The sequence below is a fragment of the Podarcis pityusensis genome (assembly GCF_964106645.2).
Source record: "Podarcis pityusensis genome assembly, chromosome: 15".
NCBI classification, from domain to species: domain Eukaryota; kingdom Metazoa; phylum Chordata; class Lepidosauria; order Squamata; family Lacertidae; genus Podarcis; species Podarcis pityusensis.
In genome coordinates this window covers 16,193,222-16,211,903 of record NC_138040.1, presented here as the reverse complement: position 1 = coordinate 16,211,903, position 18,682 = coordinate 16,193,222, and the positions used below count along the sequence as shown (strand labels likewise).

Below are 18,682 nucleotides of genomic sequence, written 5' to 3'. Positions count from 1 at the left end.
TTCTGAAGATAATCTTTAAATTTCTTCCAATCTTCTTCCATTGACTCTTCTCCCTGGTCACGGATTCTACCAGTCATTTCCGCCAATTCCATATAGTCCGTAAGTTTCATCTGCCATTCCTCCAGCGTGGGAAGTTCTTGTGTCTTCCAATACTTTGCGATGAGTATTCTTGCTGCTGTTGTTGCATACATAAAGAAAGTTCTATCCTTTTTTAACACCATTTGGCCGACTATGCCCAGGAGAAAGGCCTCTGGTTTCTTAGGGAAGGTATACTTAAATACCTTTTTTAATTCATTATATATCATTTCCCAGAAAGCCTTAATCTTTGGGCACGTCCACCAAAGGTGAAAAAACGTACCTTCAGTTTCTTTACATTTCCAACATTTGTTATCGGGCAAGTCATAGATTTTTGCAAGCTTGACTGGGGTTATGTACCACCTGTATATCATTTTCATAATATTCTCTCTTAAGGCATTACATGCCGTAAATTTCATACCTGTGGTCCATAACTGTTCCCAGTCAGCAAACATAATATTATGTCCAACGTCCTATGCCCATTTAATCATAGCCGATTTTACCGTTTCATCCTGAGTATTCCATTTCAGCAGCAAGTTGTACATTCTTGACAGATTCTTAGTTTTGGGTTCTAACAATTCTGTTTCTAATTTGGATCTTTCCACCTGGAAGCCAATTTTCCTGTCCAATTTAAATGCCTCCATTATCTGATAATAATGAAGCCAGTCTCGCACTTTGTTTTTTAGTTTTTCAAAACTCTGCAATTTCAGTCTATCTCCGTCTTGTTCCAAAATTTCCCAATATTTCGGCCATTTGACCTCCATATTGGCCTTTTTCAAGGCTTTCGCTTCCATTGGTGACAGCCACCTTGGGGTTTTGTTTTCTAGCAAATCCTTATATCTTAACCAAACATTAAATAGCGCTTTCCTGACAATATGGTTTCTAAATGCTTTGTGTGCTTTGACCTTATCATACCATAGATATGCATGCCATCCAAATACATTATTAAAACCTTCCAAGTCCAAAATGTCAGTGCTTTCAAGAAGTAGCCATTCTTTCAACCAGCAAAAAGCTGCTGATTCATAATAAAGTTTAAGGTCTGGCAGGGCAAATCCACCTCTTTCCTTTGCATCTGTTAGTATTTTAAATTTTATACTAGCTGAGAACCTTTTAGCTCTCATGCCACTGGCTGGTGGCTCCCAGCTAAATACCTGAGCAGTGGGAGGAGCAAGCACAAGCTCAGGACACAAGCTGAAGTCTCCCAGGTGTTTCCCTTCCCTTTCGCGCCAGTCTTTTCCTTCAGCAAGCAGCCTCTGCTCTGACAATACAGGAGAGAGGGAGGTCAGAACATTGTTAAAGCTGCATCCTTTCAATATTGCAATTATTGCCACCTTCTAAGGACCCTAGCAAAGACCCTCCCAGCTCTTGAATGGAGCTAACAGCCTCCATCTCTTCTTCCTCTTTCAGAGTCTCTTTGACAATAAGTTTGATGACCTCTTTGGCAGTTCATTCAGCAATGATCCGTTCAACTTTAACAGCCAGAATGGGATGACCAAGGATGACAAGTGAGTGAGGGTTCTTCTCTGAATGCCCTTCCTTCCTTTGTTAGAGGCTTTCATCATCATTGCACGCTTTAATTGCATCCAAGGTACACTGTGTTTGTGTGTTAATGGCTTAGATGATCAGTCTGGGGGGTTTGGTGGGTCATGGAATGCCCCCATCTCTTCTAGATTTGAGTCTGCTCCCATGGTCCTGAGTGAGGGGCTTTTTTAAATGAATGCTATCTGTCCTCCTGACAGATTGAAAACACGACACCAACCTATCTCTCCCTTTTTCCAGGGACCGGCTAATTGAGCAGCTGCACAGGGAGATCAGCACCCTCAAGGATGAGCTGAAGAACTTCAAGGCCGAGGTGAATGAAATGTCCCCGTTGCTGTTGGTAACGCATGAAAGGTGCCTTTCAGACTGGCACCTATCTCTGGGCCAGAGCCCAGCTCTCAGGAAGGGAGGTTTGCAGGGCAAAACAGGAGAATCCTAGATGGTGGGGTAGGACAATTGCACACATAGCCTCCACTGTTTTTAATATCAAGGCAGAAGTTGTAAAGGGTTTCACAAGTCCAAAATGCTGCATCAGCAAGACCTGGGGAAATGACGTCTCTTTTTGCAGACACAAGAGCAACCCGGAGCCAAGCTCCATGTGGCCACCACTACCTCTTTCAGTTCCTGCCTCTCTTCTCTGTCTCTTGTTTGGGTTACCTCAAATAATGGGCAGACAAATCTGCTAAGTGTCACTGGGAACAGAGGCAAAACAGCATGCTGGCCTTCCCCAACCTGGTGCCCTCCAGATGTTTTGGACTACAACTCACATCAGCTCCTGGAGGGTAGCAGGTTGCAGGGAGTGTCCATCCATCAGCAAGTGTTTTTTTTGGGGGGGGGGAGGGCAGGAGCGATCAATAGTCAGGATGGTCCAGGCTGCTGGACTGTGAGGACAGCACTTGCAGCTCACAGCCCAAGACTAAGAAACAGATGTGTTGTTGGGGGTTGTAGCCATTTAACATTGTAAACACACACGTGTGTACACGTGCACCTCAGCTGATCACAATTATAGGGGAGGCATTTTCTGAATGTGGAGATGTCCCAAACTCAGGGGTGCCCCTTCCGTCTGATGTGCAGTCCTTGTTTAATTTGTTTTGGGGGTGCTCTGTGACCTGCTTCACTTGGCCTCCCCAGCCAAGACTGTGTACCCTCTCCTGACCCCCCACAAATCTTGTCAGCGGGTCCCCTAATCCCCTCCCCTCTCCATTGTGGGCCCTGCAGAGCCACCGCCTGGTGCAGCAACTGAAGGGGCGCATCAACGAGCTGGAGGCGGAGCTGGCAGAGCAGCAGCACCTGAAGCAACAGGCCCTGGACGAGAGCGACTTCCTGCGCACAGAGCTGGACGAGTTGAAAAAGCGGCACGAGGACACGGAGAAAGCCCAGCGCAGCCTCACGGAGATAGAGAGTGAGCAGGCAGAGGGCTGAATGGCAGCCCCAGCACCAAGTCTCCCATCTGGGGCTGTGGGGGCTGGTACACCGGGGCATAGCCCTCCTGCTGAAAATGTCAAGCAGTTTTTTTTATTTTAAAAAATCCTGAAAATCTCAAAACCACACACTCTTTCCTTTCCCACACACATGCTGAACTTAAAGAGACGTTTATGTCAGTCTCCTGTTCTCTGGTCAGTCAGCAATCAGCCAGTCCTCACCCAAAAGTTTAACTATGGCAACAAAAAGTCCCTCCTGTGTGTCTCTTAAGTCAGAGGTTTTCAACCTTTTTGAGTCCACGGCTCCCTTGACCAACAGCATTCTTTCTGCGACATCGCTGTGGGTTCAGGAGCCCATTTATGTCACCCCTTGCCTGCAATACTGGCAGTCTCTCACCCTTTTTCGAACACCTTCCCTTGGAGAGTGTTCTCTTAGCCTCCTCTCCCCTCTCATTGGAATAATAATAATAATAATTTATTATTTATACCCCGCCCATCTGGCTGAGTTCCCCAGCCATTCTGGGCGGCTGGGTGGAAGTCCTCTGGGCAGCCACTGCTGCCGCCACTGGTCTCTGAGTTGCCCCCCCCCCCCGCCTCCAAAGAGAGATGCCTCCTCACACCTCTCCACAGGGGCCTGGGACTTTTCTGTCCACTACCAACTTCAAGGGCTGGTGGACTGGCTGGGCTCCCTCGTCTGCTTGCTTGCTTACTCCGAGGCCGCCTCAGCTCCTGGCAACCAGCACCCCCTGACCAGCCCCAGAGGCACCATTCTGGATGGCCAGAAAGTCAACCCTAGTAGGAAAGCGCTCATTCCATTTGTTGCTATGAGGCCTGTCCAGCACATTCACTATAGCAGATATGGAAGGACTGCTTCAAAAACAGCCAACTGGCCTAGAAGAACCATACATTCTTTCTGAGCATGTTCAGAGTTGGTCCTGAAAGCCAAAGGACCAACAGGGAGTGTTTCCTGCTTTAAGGAGCTTTTTTCCCCCCCTTCATTTTTAGGATTTGTGTTGTTTCCTTATTTCCTAAATAAGTGCTGTACAAGTCCTATTGTCATGAAAACAGCAAAGTTAAGAATTGTAGCCCTCCAAGTCAAAATGTTACCAGCTGCAATTGGTCATATGGGTGGCAACTTGATTGCCCGTTTGCTTTGCTTCTGATCCTGAAGGCTCAGGGTGGATAGCAACTTGCAAGCACAAACACACGGGCGATTAAAATGAGCAAGAATTAACACACCACAAGTCAATTAAAACTATGTCTTCATAACAGCCGTGAAAGAATATGTCGGTTCATTTAACCTAGCTAACCTGGGTTCCAGTTTCTGTCTGTAACAGTTCGAAACTTGTATAATAATAATAATAATAATAATAATAATAATAATAATAATAATAAATTTTATTTATATCCCGCCCTCCCCAGCCGAAGCTGGGCTCAGGGCGGCTAACAACAATAAAATAATACAACATTCTAAAATCATTTCATTATAAAATTAATTCAAATCAAATTGATGGCAACCATTGGGCTAGAGTTCTGTGAAGATTGCCAAAGGAGGGAGTCAGGCTGTGCCCTGGCCAAAGGCCTGGTGGAACAGCTCTGTCTTGCAGGCCCTGCGGAAAGATGTCAAGTCCCGCAGGGCCCTAGCGTTCCACCAGATTGGAGCCACAGCCGAAAAAGCCCTGGCTCTGGTAAGAAAATCAAGTGGGCTAATAACATAAGAAATTGATCCCTTCCTGCAAAAATACATGGCTAATTCACCCTAGCCACCAAGTCATCGCCCTTGTCTGTTTCTGCTACAGGGAAAGCACAAGCTACAGAGCAGCGATACACAAAGCTGAAGGAAAAGTACAGCGAGCTGGTGCAGAACCACGCAGACCTCCTGCGCAAGGTAACCCTGCATTGTTCTTCCTTCACTTCTTGGTACTAGAGAGTTGAGGGGTGTCACTTCCTCTGACTTCATGCAACAAGATGGGATTGCATCTGCTGAAGCACCCTAACGATGGCCCTGTTAAGTCAGTTAAGATTCAGTAGCTGTGAACCACTGCCTTCCTTTTGTTAGGATTTCCACACCCTTTCTGGGTCAGCTATCTATGCATTTGCTTAGATTTCCACTTACAGCTTTTATCATTTCTCTTCAGCACTACCTAGGAAACCAGTAGCTAGGAAGAGAGAGAGAGAGCACTTTGGTATGTTTCTGCGTTGTACTGAGCAAAATTCACAGTTTTACCTGGAATGAGAAAGGAATTTGATGAATCTCTCAAAAGTCAGTCAGTGGCTGAGGAGCCAAGTCAACAGCATAACCCTCTCGGCAAAGATGGAGACTGGGCCCAGCGGGGGATTTGCTGCAATGTGCTTCCACTGCATAAGACTTAGAGGGAGGGGGCAAGGGAAATTCACTGGTGCCACTGAAGATGGGAAGGAGGGACAGTTACGCCCATGAGCCCAAGTGGCTGAACCCACGTCCTTTTCTTCCTTTGCCTCCCTCTTCCTGTTCCTTAGAATGCTGAGGTGACCAAGCAGGTGACAGTGGCCAGGCAGGTCCAAGGTGACGTGGAGCGGGATAAGAAAGAGCTGGAGGACTCCTTCCAGCGGCTGAGTGAGCAGGCCCAGCGGAAGGTGAGCAGGGGGGCAGAGGGGGGAGCTTCAGCTGAGGGAGAAGAGAAAGGGAGTTCAGAATGTCTGTTGGAGAAACCTGATGGGAAAGGGCATCAGCATTCTTCTTTTCTTTCCACAGACTCAGGAGCAGGTGGAAGTCTTGGAAGCATTGAGGAGGGAGCTCATTGTCAGCAAACAGGAACTCCAGACCCTCCGAAGCACCATTGAGTCCAGCGCACAGGTGAGACTCTCCAGCCTGGCCTCTTCCTCAGAGGCCCCAGCGGAAGTTGTGTGTGTGTGTGTGTGTACACACACACACACACACACACACACACACACACAACAAGTCTTCTGTATGACTTCTCCTCGCTTTGCCATAATGGCACAGGGAACACCAGCTGTTGGGGCTGCAGCCACCACGAGCAACAGAAGTGGAAGCAGAAAAGGCAGTTGGGAGAAGGAGGGGAGCAAGAGGCTGGGTTGGCCCAGTTGTGGGTGGAAGGCAGGACTGATACATCCCCTGGGTGCCCTGGGGACGCAGAAGGTTCCTGCAGGACTGGTGCAGTTTAGGCAAAGTTGAGAAGCCCTCACCTCACCTCACCTCTCCTTTTCTCTTCCTTTCTTTTTTCTTTACTTTTTTTTTTTTTTTTTTTTGGTCTACCTGCTGGCTAGGCCGAAGCAGCGCACAGCACTCAGCTGGCCAGCCTGCAGCTGGAGACAGCCACCCTCAATGAGACTGTGGCCCAGCGTGACCAGCAGCTGACTGATTTGCAGGCCGAAGTGCAGCAGCTGAAGGCCACTCTGCAGAGAGAGAAGGAGGACAGCGGCAAAGCAGCAGAGGAGCTACGGAGCTCTCTGGAGGAAAGGGTAAGAGGTGGATTGGAGGTGAGATGGTGGTGATTAGCCAGGAACAGCCCAAGAGGCTCTTTGTGTGGTAGGGGTTCATGGAGGGCAACCCCAGGCTCTTCTTCCGCTGCTCCACGAGTAGACCAAGAGCGGAAGTCTAGCCTCTCTTCCTCTGCCCTCAGGAGAGCAACACACAGGCCCTCCAGCAGCAGCTCCTGGACAAGCAGTTTGCCCTCCTGCAGTGCGCCACGAGGGAAGCTGAGCAGATGGTGCAGGATGCCCTGAACCGAATCGAGGACCCCACACATGTCAGCTGCACGAGCTCCGCAGGTCAGCCAAGCAGGCCTGGGGCCCCTCACCCCCTTCCTTCAGCAGAGATTTCCGTGGTCAGAGCCCGCCTGCAACCAAAGCTTGCTTCTGACCCTCATGCTTCCAGGGGACACCTTAGACTTGCTCAGCAACTTACAACTGTGGGCAGTTCCTGCTGAAGTTGGAGAAGCCATGGCTTCAGTTACCAGAGACAGAATAATTTCTAGTCACTCTGCACCTCCCTTCAATCAATCAGTCATTAAACTATGGAACTCCCTCCTACGGGAGGCAGTGATGGCCACCAGTTTAGAGTACTTTAAAAGATGATTAGACAAATTCAAGGAGGAGAAGGAGAGGGCCATTGATGGCTATTAGGCATACTGGCTATGATCTGCCTGCCCAGTTGGAGGCAGTTATTCTTCTGAATACCAGGTGCTGGAAACCACAAGAGTGGTTGCTTTTGTGCTCAAATCCTGCTTGTGAGTTTCCCAATAGAAGCATCTTGTTGGCCACTGTGAGAACAGGATGCTGGACTAGATGGGCCCACTTTGGTCTTACCCAGCAGACTCTTCTTAAGTTCTTTATTTCTTTTTTTTTTGGGGGGGGGATAATAATTTAAAGGCAGGTTATAAACTAAAATGAATTCTGAAAAGGAGAAGCCCAAGCCAAGGAGGAAGTCAAGACAACCCTCATTGCTGGGTTGTACATAATCAGCTTTTAAGGCCTTCTTCCAGTTGCACTTCCTAATAGAGTTGTACTCAATGCTTCCTTTATTTTGTGTGCTGTGTAGATTACCTTCTATCCAGGACCTCTGCGGCATCCGAGTGTGTAGAGCGGCTGCAGGAGGCATGCACCCAGTACCTCTCCAACCAGTCAGGTAAGAAACTTGGAGCTGTTTCCAACTGCCCAGGCAACAGGCCCCATGTAGGACAAGCAGCATGGAAGTGGGACACCCTGAGAGCCACCCCCCTCATGTCAGCAGCTACACCCATTTGTCAGTGGCATTTTCTTTTCCACTCTGCTTTGGAAAAGTAAAAGGTGGGCATTGTGGCAGAAGCACTTGGCGGTATTTCTCTTAGAAGATCTCAATGAGCCTGGGAGGATCACCTGTGCTTGGTCTCATGTGTTCTCTTCTCCCTTCCTAGATGTGAGCAGCTTGTTGTCACACGTGGCTCTCTTTGGCCACCTGGTTGGCGACACCATCGTCCAGGCAAGCGCCACTTCACACATGGCCCCCATGGAGGCTGCAGACAGTGAGTACCTGCCTCTGGCCAGGAAAAGGGTAGGACAGAAACAGGTGCCTTCCTAGGTCATGCAGGGCCTGAGTGGAGCCTTTTCCCTTTGCATGTTTCCAGTGCTGTTGGAAGCCTGCAGGCAGTGTGGCAGTGAGGCCTTGTGCTACTTGGGCACCCTGAAGGACAAAGCCTCTTTGGAGAGTGCCAACTGCGCAGCCGTCAGGAACTGTCTTGGGCGGATCACTGCCATTGGAGAGGTGAGTTGCTGTATGGTTTGGGGAAGGCAAAAGGTTTGTTTGTTTGTTTGTTTGTTTGTTTGTTTGTTTGTTGCATTTGTAATCCCACCTTTTTGTCAAGGTGTGGTTCTCTCCCTTATCCTCACAACAACCTGTGAGTTGGGTTAGGCTGGGAGACTGACTTACCCCCAACATCACCCATTGAGCTTTGTGGCCAAGCAGGGATTTGAACCCTGGTCTCCCAGGTTCTAGCCCCAACACTCTTAAGCACTACAGCACATTGGCTGCCATTGGTTGGGGTTGCAAGCCCAGAGTGGATCTCCTCCAAGGAACCTTTTCCTGCATTGCATGGGGTTGAACTAGTTGACCCTTGGGGTCCCTTCCAACTCTGCTCAGTGAGTCCATGTTGCTGGCTCCTCCCAAAGTATAGAACCAGGATAGTGGTGGGGAACCTCTACCCCACAGGCCTCTGTAGGCCTGTCAGACCTCCTCATTTGTCCAGGCCAAGCCACACCCACCTGCCCACATTGTGCAGGGCAGGGAAAGATGCTGCTGGCCTCAAAAGGGGATTGCAGGGATCAACTGACCATCCACGCAGGCAAAAGCAGTTCATGTGATGCCGCTGGTACCAGGCGACAGAATGCGGTTGACAGCGACAAATGGAAGGATCCTGTTCCCTACACCTAGTGAGCTCCTCTGAAGATGAAGTTGATATGAGGCAGTGGGGGATACAAGAGAAGGCAGCAACTTTGTAGGTCACCCTCTGCTCTGTTGCAGGACCTGCGCCCCAAGGGCCTGGACATCAAGCAGGAGGAACTCGGGGATTTGGTGGACAAGGAGTTGGCAGCCACAGCAGCAGCAATTGAGATGGCAGCTTCCAGAATTGAGGTGAGATGAGAGAGAGGAGGATCGGCTTCCTGTTTGCCCAGTGGGATTCCTTCAAAAAGAAGGAGGAATAATGTTTTCTTTTCCAGGGCAGGGGATTAGATTTCAGTTCCAGTTCCGTGCCATGCTAGGGGTGGCTGGTTCTCAGCTTTGCTGTATAAGTGACAGTGGGCTAACGCTGTTCATCCTGTAGCTCTGACACCCACCCCACTCTCTCCCCACCACCCTTGTCAACACAGGAGATGCTGAGCAAGTCACGGGCGGGAGACACTGGAGCCAAGCTTGAGGTCAACGAGAGGTTGGTATGGAAGCCTGGCACCAGCTGCCTTTCCCTCCTCCCTGCCTGGATTTTTTTCTGGGCACCATTGGCACACCTCTTCCTCCCCACCCCACTCCGACACACCGTTTTCAGGACAGCATGCTTAGAGCAGCCGTGGCCAAGCTGGCACCTTCCAGCTGTTTTGGACTACAACTCCCATCAGTCCCAGCCACTACAGCTGCCTGGTGGCACCAGGTTGGTGAAGGCTGTCTGTCCTCAAAAGAAAGGGTTAGTCTGCTATCATCTTGGAGCCAGAGAAGGGTGCCTGCTCATTCCTTGACTGCTGTGCTTCCTCTACCTGGCAAGTGGTTTTTGCTCAACAATGTGGGGAGGGGGCCTCTGGGACTTTTACAGTGGAGCCCATATGCTTTGGATGTAAGCAGACACTGCACAGCCAACCCTTTGTGATTTACAGGATTCTGGGCTCCTGCACAGGCTTAATGCAGGCCATCCAGATTCTGGTCAAGGCTTCCAAGGACCTCCAGCGGGAGATTGTGGAGAGTGGAAGGGTGAGTCAGCAGTGTCAGCCTTGCAAGCTGGGAATGTGGGCTTCTCACTCAGCATGCCTTCTTGTCACTGCTGTGCCCCAGATGCTGTCAGTCTGTGGTGTTGTTTACATAAAACATACTCCTCTCCTTGATTATAGGTGGGGCAGGAAAGTGCCATTGTTCCAGTGTGCTCCTGAGTTGTTGAAGGGGTGTGTTGTGTTCATGCTAACAGCACTCCAATCCCTTGGGCAGCTGGATGGACGATGATAAAATGAGACGGCTTTCTGGGACCTAGCTGCAGCCTCTCGCTATCTTACGTGCCTCTCTTCCAAGTGTTAATAGGGGCCTAGGAGACAGATGGATTTTTAGCTCTTAAATAGGATGCTGGAATGGTGGATGATAGGGGACCCCCACAGGGGTTCTGTTTTCTCATTGCTATCAATGTGGAGTTAACAAAGGAGTATGAGAATCGGCCCACATGAACACAATTCATACTACTGTGCAAGTTAAACTAATTTGCTTTATTTAGAGAACTGTGTTGTAATTATTAGATCAAGCCTCTCAAAGCAGTATACATAAAATTTTGAAAACACCAGTCTTTCAAAGGTGCAATGCTGGATAAATAGGGTTGCATAGCAAAAAAACCAGAACTAAAACTCAGATGAAATGGGACAGGTGTGGCAAGTGGAGCATAGCTGGGCATCCCATGGTCACTCTTACAGAGGGTACATGCAGCTCCCACCTTGCCAATGAAACAATTTTTTGACATCAGTCAGGGTGCAGGTCCAGATGCTACATCACTTGGTAACTCGTTAGAAGGAGAGTTCATAACTCACATATATTCTTGCCTGTTCATTCTGAGGGAATGTTTGTGTCCAGAGTTCCCTTTGGGATCAAGATACCCTTTTCAGAGCCTTTTACCTAACCTCAGAACATAGGCAAGAGAGAGAGGAGGGAGGGAGAAGAGTAAAACAGAAAGCAGGTTGTTTGTTCTCCAGTGAACACCACCAGGTTCTGGAAAATCTAAAGGTGGTCTGTATGGTGGCTCTTACCTCTCTGCGCACCCCAGGAAAGGCTGTGGCTTAGTGGTGGAGCACCTGATTTGCATGCACAAGATCCTGAGTTCACATGCAGAGCTGGGAAAGACTCCCTGCCTGGAAGCCCTGGCTAGCTGAAGGCTGGTAAGGGCAGGCAATACTGAGCAAGGTGCACCAAGGGTTAACCTGGTATAAGGCAGCTGCCACTCCACTTTCAGGCTGAAGCTCACAGCCGTGGAAGCTAGAAGGCTGTGAATGGAGTGCGTTGCGCTGACCTCTGTGGCCCTGTGGTGGGTGCAGAGCTTCTGGTGACAATTGAGAGAGACAGAATGAACTATTCTTCAGCTATTCCTGGCAATGCTTAGATCTCACTCCTCTTCTCATCTAGGGAGCAGCATCCCCCAAGGAGTTTTACGCCAGAAATTCCCGGTGGACGGAGGGGCTGATTTCTGCCTCCAAGGCTGTTGGCTGGGGAGCAACTGTGCTGGTGTAAGTGTTTGGGGGAGAAAAGGCAGCAGACACCCCTGGGGTTACTTCATAGCCTACTGTTGGCCTGCGAGCTAGGCAGTGCTGCGATGAGGGGCTGCAGCTTGTAGCCCTGGAATGTGAGGGGTGGCGCTCTAACATCCCTTTCGCATCTTTCCCTAGAGATGCTGCTGACCTCGTGGTTCAAGGCAAGGGGAAGTTTGAGGAGCTCATGGTCTGCTCACATGAAATTGCAGCAAGCACAGCCCAACTAGTTGCTGCATCAAAGGTAGGGACTGCCTTGTGATACCTCCTTAGAACCATAGAGTTGGAAGAGGTCCAAAGGGTCATCTAGTCCAACCCCCTGCTGCAGGAACAGCCAGTCATACAAGGAATGAATAAGCTTAATAGGCTTTCCTGGGCAGTCAGGATGCCAACAGCCGTTTGACTGGCAGTGTCCTGCTCCATTTGCCACCAGCGCTTTCTTTCTCATCTGCTGTCAGTGGCAAAGCAACTGAGCCAGTAGGACCCATTTGTGGCATGGTGATGTTTCCTCACCAAAATGATCCATGGCTTCCTTCCATCTTAAGTACATCTGCAGCTGGAACCCCATCACAAATCAATTGTTAAAGCTTCCCGCTTTGGGTGCTCCTCCTGCATAGACAATCATCCAAAGGCTTTTCTGGAAAAGCCAGTTTAATGTCTCAGGATCCCACTTCCATAAAGTTTCTAAAAGTGGGGAGAAGAAACCAGTAGGGGGCTTTGGGTGGGCAAGAGTGCATTTCATGAGTGTTTTGCTCCTGAGGATATAGTCTAGGACCACCCATGGTGCCTGGTGTTTGAGCTTTTCTTCTAGGATGGCATAGAGTTGCGCTGGGGGCCTTTGCTTGCTCTCTTCCCAACCAGCAGGGGATCTGCCCTTTCTTTTTTGTAACATCTGGAGCAGCACGTTGCAGATCACTTGCTTTGTCCACCACATGTGGCACGTAGAATCCTTTTCTCCCACCTGCAAAGAAGCCACTGATTCTCCTCTTTGATCTGCCAGGTGAAAGCAGATAAAGACAGCGCAAACCTCAGCAAGCTCCAGACCGCCTCCCGGGGAGTCAACCAGGCGACAGCCAGGGTGGTGGCTACCACCAAGTCAGGAATGTCACAAATTCAGGAGACAGGTCAGTTTCTGAAACTGAAGTTGGAGATCCCTTTTCCCTCCTGTTGTTGTTGTTTAGTCGTCTCCGATTCTTCATGACCCCATGGACCAGAGCACGCCAGGCACTCCTGTCTTCCACTGCCTCCCGCAGTTTGGTCAAACTCATGCTGGTAGCTTCGAGAACACTGTCCAACCATCTCGTCCTCTGTCATCCCCTTCTCCTTGTGCCCTCAATCTTTCCCAACATCAGGGTCTTTTCCAGGGAGTCTTCTCTTATGAGGTGGCCAAAGTATTGGAGCCTCAGCTCCAGGACCTGTCCTTCCTGTGAGCAGTCAGGGCTGATTTCCTTAAGAATGGATAGGTTTGATCTTCTTGCAGTCCATGGGACTCTCAAGAGTCTCCTCCAGCACCATAATTCAAAAGCATCAACAATCAGCATTCTTTATGGTCCAGCTCTCGCTTCCATACATCACTATTGGGAAAACCATAGCTTTAACTATACAGACCTTTGTTGGCAAGGTGATGTCTCTGCTTTTTAAGATGCTTCTAGGTAGGCACCTCCTGTAGGCACCTGTTTCTCTAAGACAGAGGGGTAGCTGTCTCTGTTTTTCATTCAGTTCAGTTACAGCCTCTCTTTCTTTTTTGACTTATTCATCTGGCTGCTTGAGTCCCACAGGAAGCACAGCTGGGCTCACCAGATGCCAGGCAGTTCTCAGCACAATGTGGGAAGGGATGAGTCCTGCACTTCCATGCTACCATTAATGAGAGTAAACTTATGTGTTCTCCCCCTGCAGACAGCATGGACTTCTCCGCCATAACGCTAACACAGATCAAGCGTCAAGAAATGGATTCCCAGGTATTTGGGGGAGGGAGGGAGAAAAGAGAGTAAAGAATGCCAAGCAGAGCAGAAGGGGGATGCATTGCAGCCTGGTCACTTGCACTCCAGAAACCTTTCTCCTCCCTCCTAGGTGCGAGTCCTGGAGCTGGAGAACCAGTTGCAGAAGGAACGCCAGCGCCTGGGAGAGCTGCGGAAGAAGCACTACGAACTGGCAGGGGTGGCTGAGGGCTGGGATGAGAATGGTGAGTCTGGTGGCCTGTTGGCTTCTATGCTGGCCTTTGGGCCACAGCAGGTTCTGGGTTTGCTGGCCTAGCCACAATTCTCCCAACTTGGGCCTGTAGCCTCCTTCCTGCTAAGACACTGAGGACCAGCAAAGGGAAAGGAACCACAGTTGAAGGCCCTTTCATCTCAATTCCCAACACCTTGAGTTAGTGCTGCAACCACAGAAAGGGCAAAATTACATTTGTGGAGCACCCCTGCCAAAAATAATAATAATCTTGGGTCAAGGAAAGCCTTACCTTATAGCAGTGGTAAGGAAATAGCCCACCCTCCTCTGATAGGCCACATTTGGAAGGTAAGCGGAGCTGCCTACCTGTCAATCACCTACCACCAGGTGTCAAACATCAAAGGAAGAAATGGAAGCATGCTCTTGAGTGAGCTCCCAATTATTTTGTTGTTCCTTCCTTTGCAACCCCAGCTGGAGCCATAGCTGAGGTTTGAATCCAAACTGTGCTTGAAAGATTTATTCCAAAAGCAGGTTAGTTATGGGTTGTTTTCACACACATACACCAATACCTTGACTTCCCTAGTTGCCTATACCTGACAAAGAGCTTTCTCTCTCTCTCTCTCTCTCTCTCTCTCTCTCTCTCTGCCCAGGTGCTAATCTAGCCCCCTGAGGAGACAGCTGGAGAAGAGGCACCATCCATTGGTGCAGCTCCTTCCAAACACGAATTATAAACTCCTTTGGAACATACCGCAAAGCCTGTGCTCACCACAAAGACATTCCTCTCTCTCTCTTGGGCCAGCCAGGGTGCCCTGCTGGTCAAGAAGATAGTAGCAGCCATGGCAGAGGGGGCACAGGGAGAGGAGGTGAGGAGCCTCCCCAGCACCATAGCAGCAACAGTAGCAGCATCCATATGCACTGCCTGCCATAGCCCACAAAGCCCACACTGGCCTCATGGGCATTGTTCTAGCTTTGCAGCCTCTCTGCAAAAGTCGTACTCCATCTCTCTCTCCTCCACCACCTTCTGTTCACTTCCTTATTTGCACAACCTCCGAGCTGCCAGCCTTGGCCTTCGACCCACACCAGGGCCCGTGGTGACATCTCTCTGCTCATGCTGCTTCTCTTTGTCTGCCACCTCTTGTCCTCAGAACCAAGAGGGTGGCAGGACCTGCTGAAACTGTAGTGTGTGTGTGTGTGTGTGTGTGTGTGTACACTTGACCACCCTGCGATGACAGGGTTGGAGGGCCTTCAGTACAAACAGACCATGGTGCCCATAGAAGGGATGGATTAGGTCCATCCCGGAGATGGGTGGCAGCCATCTTCTCACAGGCCATCCCGTAACAGGCAGGAAACACTTCTTGGCCTCACAGCCCCTCTCTTCTCTGGCTCCGCTGCCCGCTCCAACAAAGCAGGCCTTTCTGCTGCTTCAGAGCAGCCCACTGTGTGTTGAGCCAGCAATAAACAGCTGAGAATCTCAGAGCGGGAAGAGCTGGCGAGGGTCTGATGGGGCCAGAGCAGCTGCTTTCATGTTGGGCTCTGTGAGGGACTCCACCTGCTCATACGTAGACCTGGCCAGTTGCCCTTTTCTCACACGGAGTCCATTAGCACAACCCGTCAGCACTCTCTGGACCAAACAAGAGTCTGAAATAGCCAGCAACGCAAGACGATGTGGCTCCTGTTGTAGACTTGGCTTCTCCCCCACCCAACTGACGCTGCCTTCCATGACTGGCTGCCTCAGGCACCTTGTGATCACTGTGAGTCATTAGCCATACAGCAGTGGAAACATCTGGGCAGCAACCCTGCACTGTCCTCGTTCATGATGGGGGGGTGCTCTCTCTCTCTCTCTCACACACACACACACACACACACACACACACAAACAAACACACATACACACAAGCATGGATACACCTGTACACCCTAGATTAAAACCTGCCACTGGGGGCAATCCAATGTGTGCCTGCTCCTCGCTCCAGCTGGGGCAATCACTCGGAAGCAGAGAACCTCCCTGCTGCATCGGGTGGGACTGCCCTGCGCCTGGTATTTGCCGGCAGGCCAGCCTGTTTCAACTTGAGGGTGGGAGGGTTCAAGCTACAATCCAAACAAAGGTGACCATCATGTAACATTCTTCCTGGGTCATCTGAAAAGGCCCCAAGGGCTGCCAAAGAGTCTGGGAACTTTGGAAGCTCTAACAATGGAGTGGGTGGTTGGACTGGGCCCAGGATCAGCCTTTGACAAGGCAAAACAGGGAAATTTGTGAGTCTGACTTGTGGCGCTGTGTCCCACAGTGTCCCTGAGCCCGTTCAAGACCCTCCTCCTTGCCCTCAAGTCACTCAAGATCAGTCTGTCTTTCGCACACTGCCATTGGGGTGCAGGGGCTGGAGGGACCCACAGAGGAGCCAGGGTTTCTTGCTCTCCCTGTTGGGAGTTACTCTGACTTGCCTACCCCTCTCCAGTTCTTCTGAAGAAGTCGTTGCTTAGACCAACAGCCTCTCCAACTGGTGCCTGTTAATGCCCCCGGCCTTCCTGCCATCTGGGTGGCAGCAGCCCAAGAACCAAATAGCCCTCTCTTCCCACCGCCAGCTTGAATGAGGCCACTCAGCTGCCTGCCTCTCTCTCCAAAGCAGCAGGAACAGCCTTGCTGCCACAGCACATGATAGGAGAAGGGGCTCCATATGGCACTGAACTACCCTTACGCAACCCCTTCTGCCCTCCGTCCCCTCCCCCCCAACTACCTCAGGTTTTCAGGCTGATGGGCCACCCATGTTGGGGACAAAACAGAAGAAGACTGCCTGCCAGGGTGATGTCTTGAGCCTGGCAGAAAGGCCATTTTGTCTCACTAGTAAAGTGACTTCCTCAGTGCTCGCTCTTTCTCCTCTATTTTTTAAACTTTTCCTAAATTGGGGTGAGGGGTGTCAAACAAAAACTTCCATTAGAGCAGTTTCCCTTAAGTGACTAAAATCACTCACCACAGGTCTGGGGCCAGGTTACCAGTTGACCCAGGTGCCAGCTCTCTTTTTAATTATTGTATTAAATACAAGATCCCCCCCCCCCCTTTGTATGATATGTTGAATGTGTGTTTTCAATTTTTAAATAAATATTTCAACCCGGTTCTGTTGGCTTTGTCATTTGTAAGAGGGAGATCCAGGACTCACAGTGTTCCCTTGGGCAGACTTACTTTTCCAGCTTACTCTGTATGTGATCAGGTGAACCCAACAATCTAGCCAGACCAGCACCCAAAGTAGAGTTGGTTGACCTATAGCAGCCTTCCTCAACCTAGTGCCCTCCAGCTTGGGGCTGATGAGAGTTGTAGTTCAAAATAATATGTGGGGTGCTGGGTTGGGCTAAAGGCAGGGAGAGAGTAGCATGCTGACCGTCGTCCTGCCTTTGGGGTCAGAATAACACAAAAATATGCATGTCTGACTTCTCATTCTGTGCCATTGTGGAAGGCTAGAATTTAACAATGGCCCCCTTAGGCCATGACACAGAGAGAAGGGTAATGGTTAGGGAGAACAGGGCCAGAGCTTTTGGAATGACTCAATATGAAGTACATAGAGCTGTTAGAAGCTGCATCGAGCTCAAGGTTAAGCATCAGATCCCAGCTTTCAACACCCTGATAACCCCTTGAAGCACTTCGTATCACCACATTCATTCCTGCACCTTTGTCCACACCATCGTTCATTGTTTTAAACATTTATACCCTGCTTTCTCCCTCCACAAGGGAGTTGCTCAAAGCAGCTTGCAGAGTGCCGGCTGGGTTGGGTCTCAGTGAAATTCACTCATTGGATCTTTTCTTCTAGCCCAGCCTTCTGGTACTTAATTTCTTATGAAAGTCCCAGCTGTCAAATGTAGAAGAGCTGCTGACACCCTTCAGGAGTTCTGTTCGGTAAACCCTGTGCTATAATGGCCCTTGGCCTTTTGTACAACAGTCCTCATTGGGGGGTGTCTCACCTGAGCAAATGAAAAATGCTGTTTTATTTCTGTAAGGCGCTGCTTAAGGAGCAAGGACCTGATTTCCCTACCCTGGGCAATTGTACTTAAAACCTTTGTTTTTACTCTGCACTTCAGTGGAAAAGGCAACCAAAGTCCTTTGGGGAAGGACTGAAGCTCAATAGCAGACCATCCACTGTGCATGCAGAAGCTCCCAGTTTCAATTCCCAGCATTTTCCAAACTGCTGCCACTCAGCAAATACTAAGGTTGCTGGATCTATGCCCTGACTTGATAGGAGATAGCTTCCTAAAGTGACATACAAAGATAAATAATAATACAAGCCTCATGCTACAAGTCATAATCTAAAAGCCCTTAAAGGAAAAAGGAGGAAAAAACAGCAAACTGGCACTAATTCCTATTGGCTACAGAGTTCTCATTAGAACCAAATGTGATGGAAACCATTGTGGAAGAAAAGGAGCTGAGAGTTGTTGGTCTGCTTGAACCGGAGCAGCATCTCTGCTTCCCATCTAGCCTTCATTGGATGGTTGCACCCAGGTGATGGTTGATAATGGGTGCTATGCCAGAGCATGGTGATGGTTTATATATAGCCAAAGAAATACCCCACATTTAACCCTCTTCTTTTAAAAGGGTAAAAAATAGATCTATTTTCAAGCTGTGTTTTGCTGCATCTGGAGAGCTCCCCTTCACAGAACTAGTTTTTCCTGAAGAGGAGGGATAATCCTTAAACTGGTTTAAGGCTGCAATCCAATATACATGGTTACTGGGCCACATCAGAGTAGGCTGCTCTAACTAGAGGTGGAGGACATATGTGGGGAGCTCAGGTGTTGCTGGACTCCTGCTCCCATCAACCTTTGACATTGGCAATGTTGGCTAGGGCTGAAGGCAGTTGGGAGTCTTGTAGCAACATGCTAAAAGTGCCATGTTGGCTACTCATGGCTGAGGTGCAGGACAGGTGGAGTCTACCAGCACTGCCTTTCCCCTTTCACCTTGGATCTTAATCCAGGGCAGCTGATCGAAGGATTTTAATTTACTTAGTCCTACTCCGAGTGGACCCACTGAAATGAATAACATA

General features: G+C 49.6%; 1 protein-coding gene across 4 annotated transcripts in view; it reads left to right on the top strand.

Moving 5' to 3' along the window:
- Positions 1 to 16,769, top strand: part of HIP1 (huntingtin interacting protein 1) — a 72,230-nt gene extending 55,461 nt beyond the window's left edge. For all 4 annotated transcript variants that reach the window (XM_080983788.1, XM_080983785.1, XM_080983786.1 and 1 more), the window contains exons 12-31: positions 1,483 to 1,580; positions 1,855 to 1,927; positions 2,833 to 3,016; positions 4,835 to 4,923; positions 5,535 to 5,651; positions 5,770 to 5,871; positions 6,303 to 6,497; positions 6,659 to 6,806; positions 7,576 to 7,662; positions 7,931 to 8,038; positions 8,141 to 8,277; positions 9,034 to 9,144; positions 9,381 to 9,439; positions 9,876 to 9,969; positions 11,374 to 11,474; positions 11,634 to 11,739; positions 12,496 to 12,619; positions 13,392 to 13,453; positions 13,566 to 13,677; positions 14,312 to 16,769. In XM_080983788.1, coding sequence (XP_080839914.1) covers positions 1,483 to 1,580; positions 1,855 to 1,927; positions 2,833 to 3,016; positions 4,835 to 4,923; positions 5,535 to 5,651; positions 5,770 to 5,871; positions 6,303 to 6,497; positions 6,659 to 6,806; positions 7,576 to 7,662; positions 7,931 to 8,038; positions 8,141 to 8,277; positions 9,034 to 9,144; positions 9,381 to 9,439; positions 9,876 to 9,969; positions 11,374 to 11,474; positions 11,634 to 11,739; positions 12,496 to 12,619; positions 13,392 to 13,453; positions 13,566 to 13,677; positions 14,312 to 14,331 — 2,127 coding nt within the window. In that variant the 3' untranslated portion in view covers positions 14,332 to 16,769. The remainder of the gene's footprint in view (positions 1 to 1,482; positions 1,581 to 1,854; positions 1,928 to 2,832; positions 3,017 to 4,834; positions 4,924 to 5,534; positions 5,652 to 5,769; positions 5,872 to 6,302; positions 6,498 to 6,658; positions 6,807 to 7,575; positions 7,663 to 7,930; positions 8,039 to 8,140; positions 8,278 to 9,033; positions 9,145 to 9,380; positions 9,440 to 9,875; positions 9,970 to 11,373; positions 11,475 to 11,633; positions 11,740 to 12,495; positions 12,620 to 13,391; positions 13,454 to 13,565; positions 13,678 to 14,311) is intronic.
- Positions 16,770 to 18,682: the final 1,913 nt, after the last annotated feature.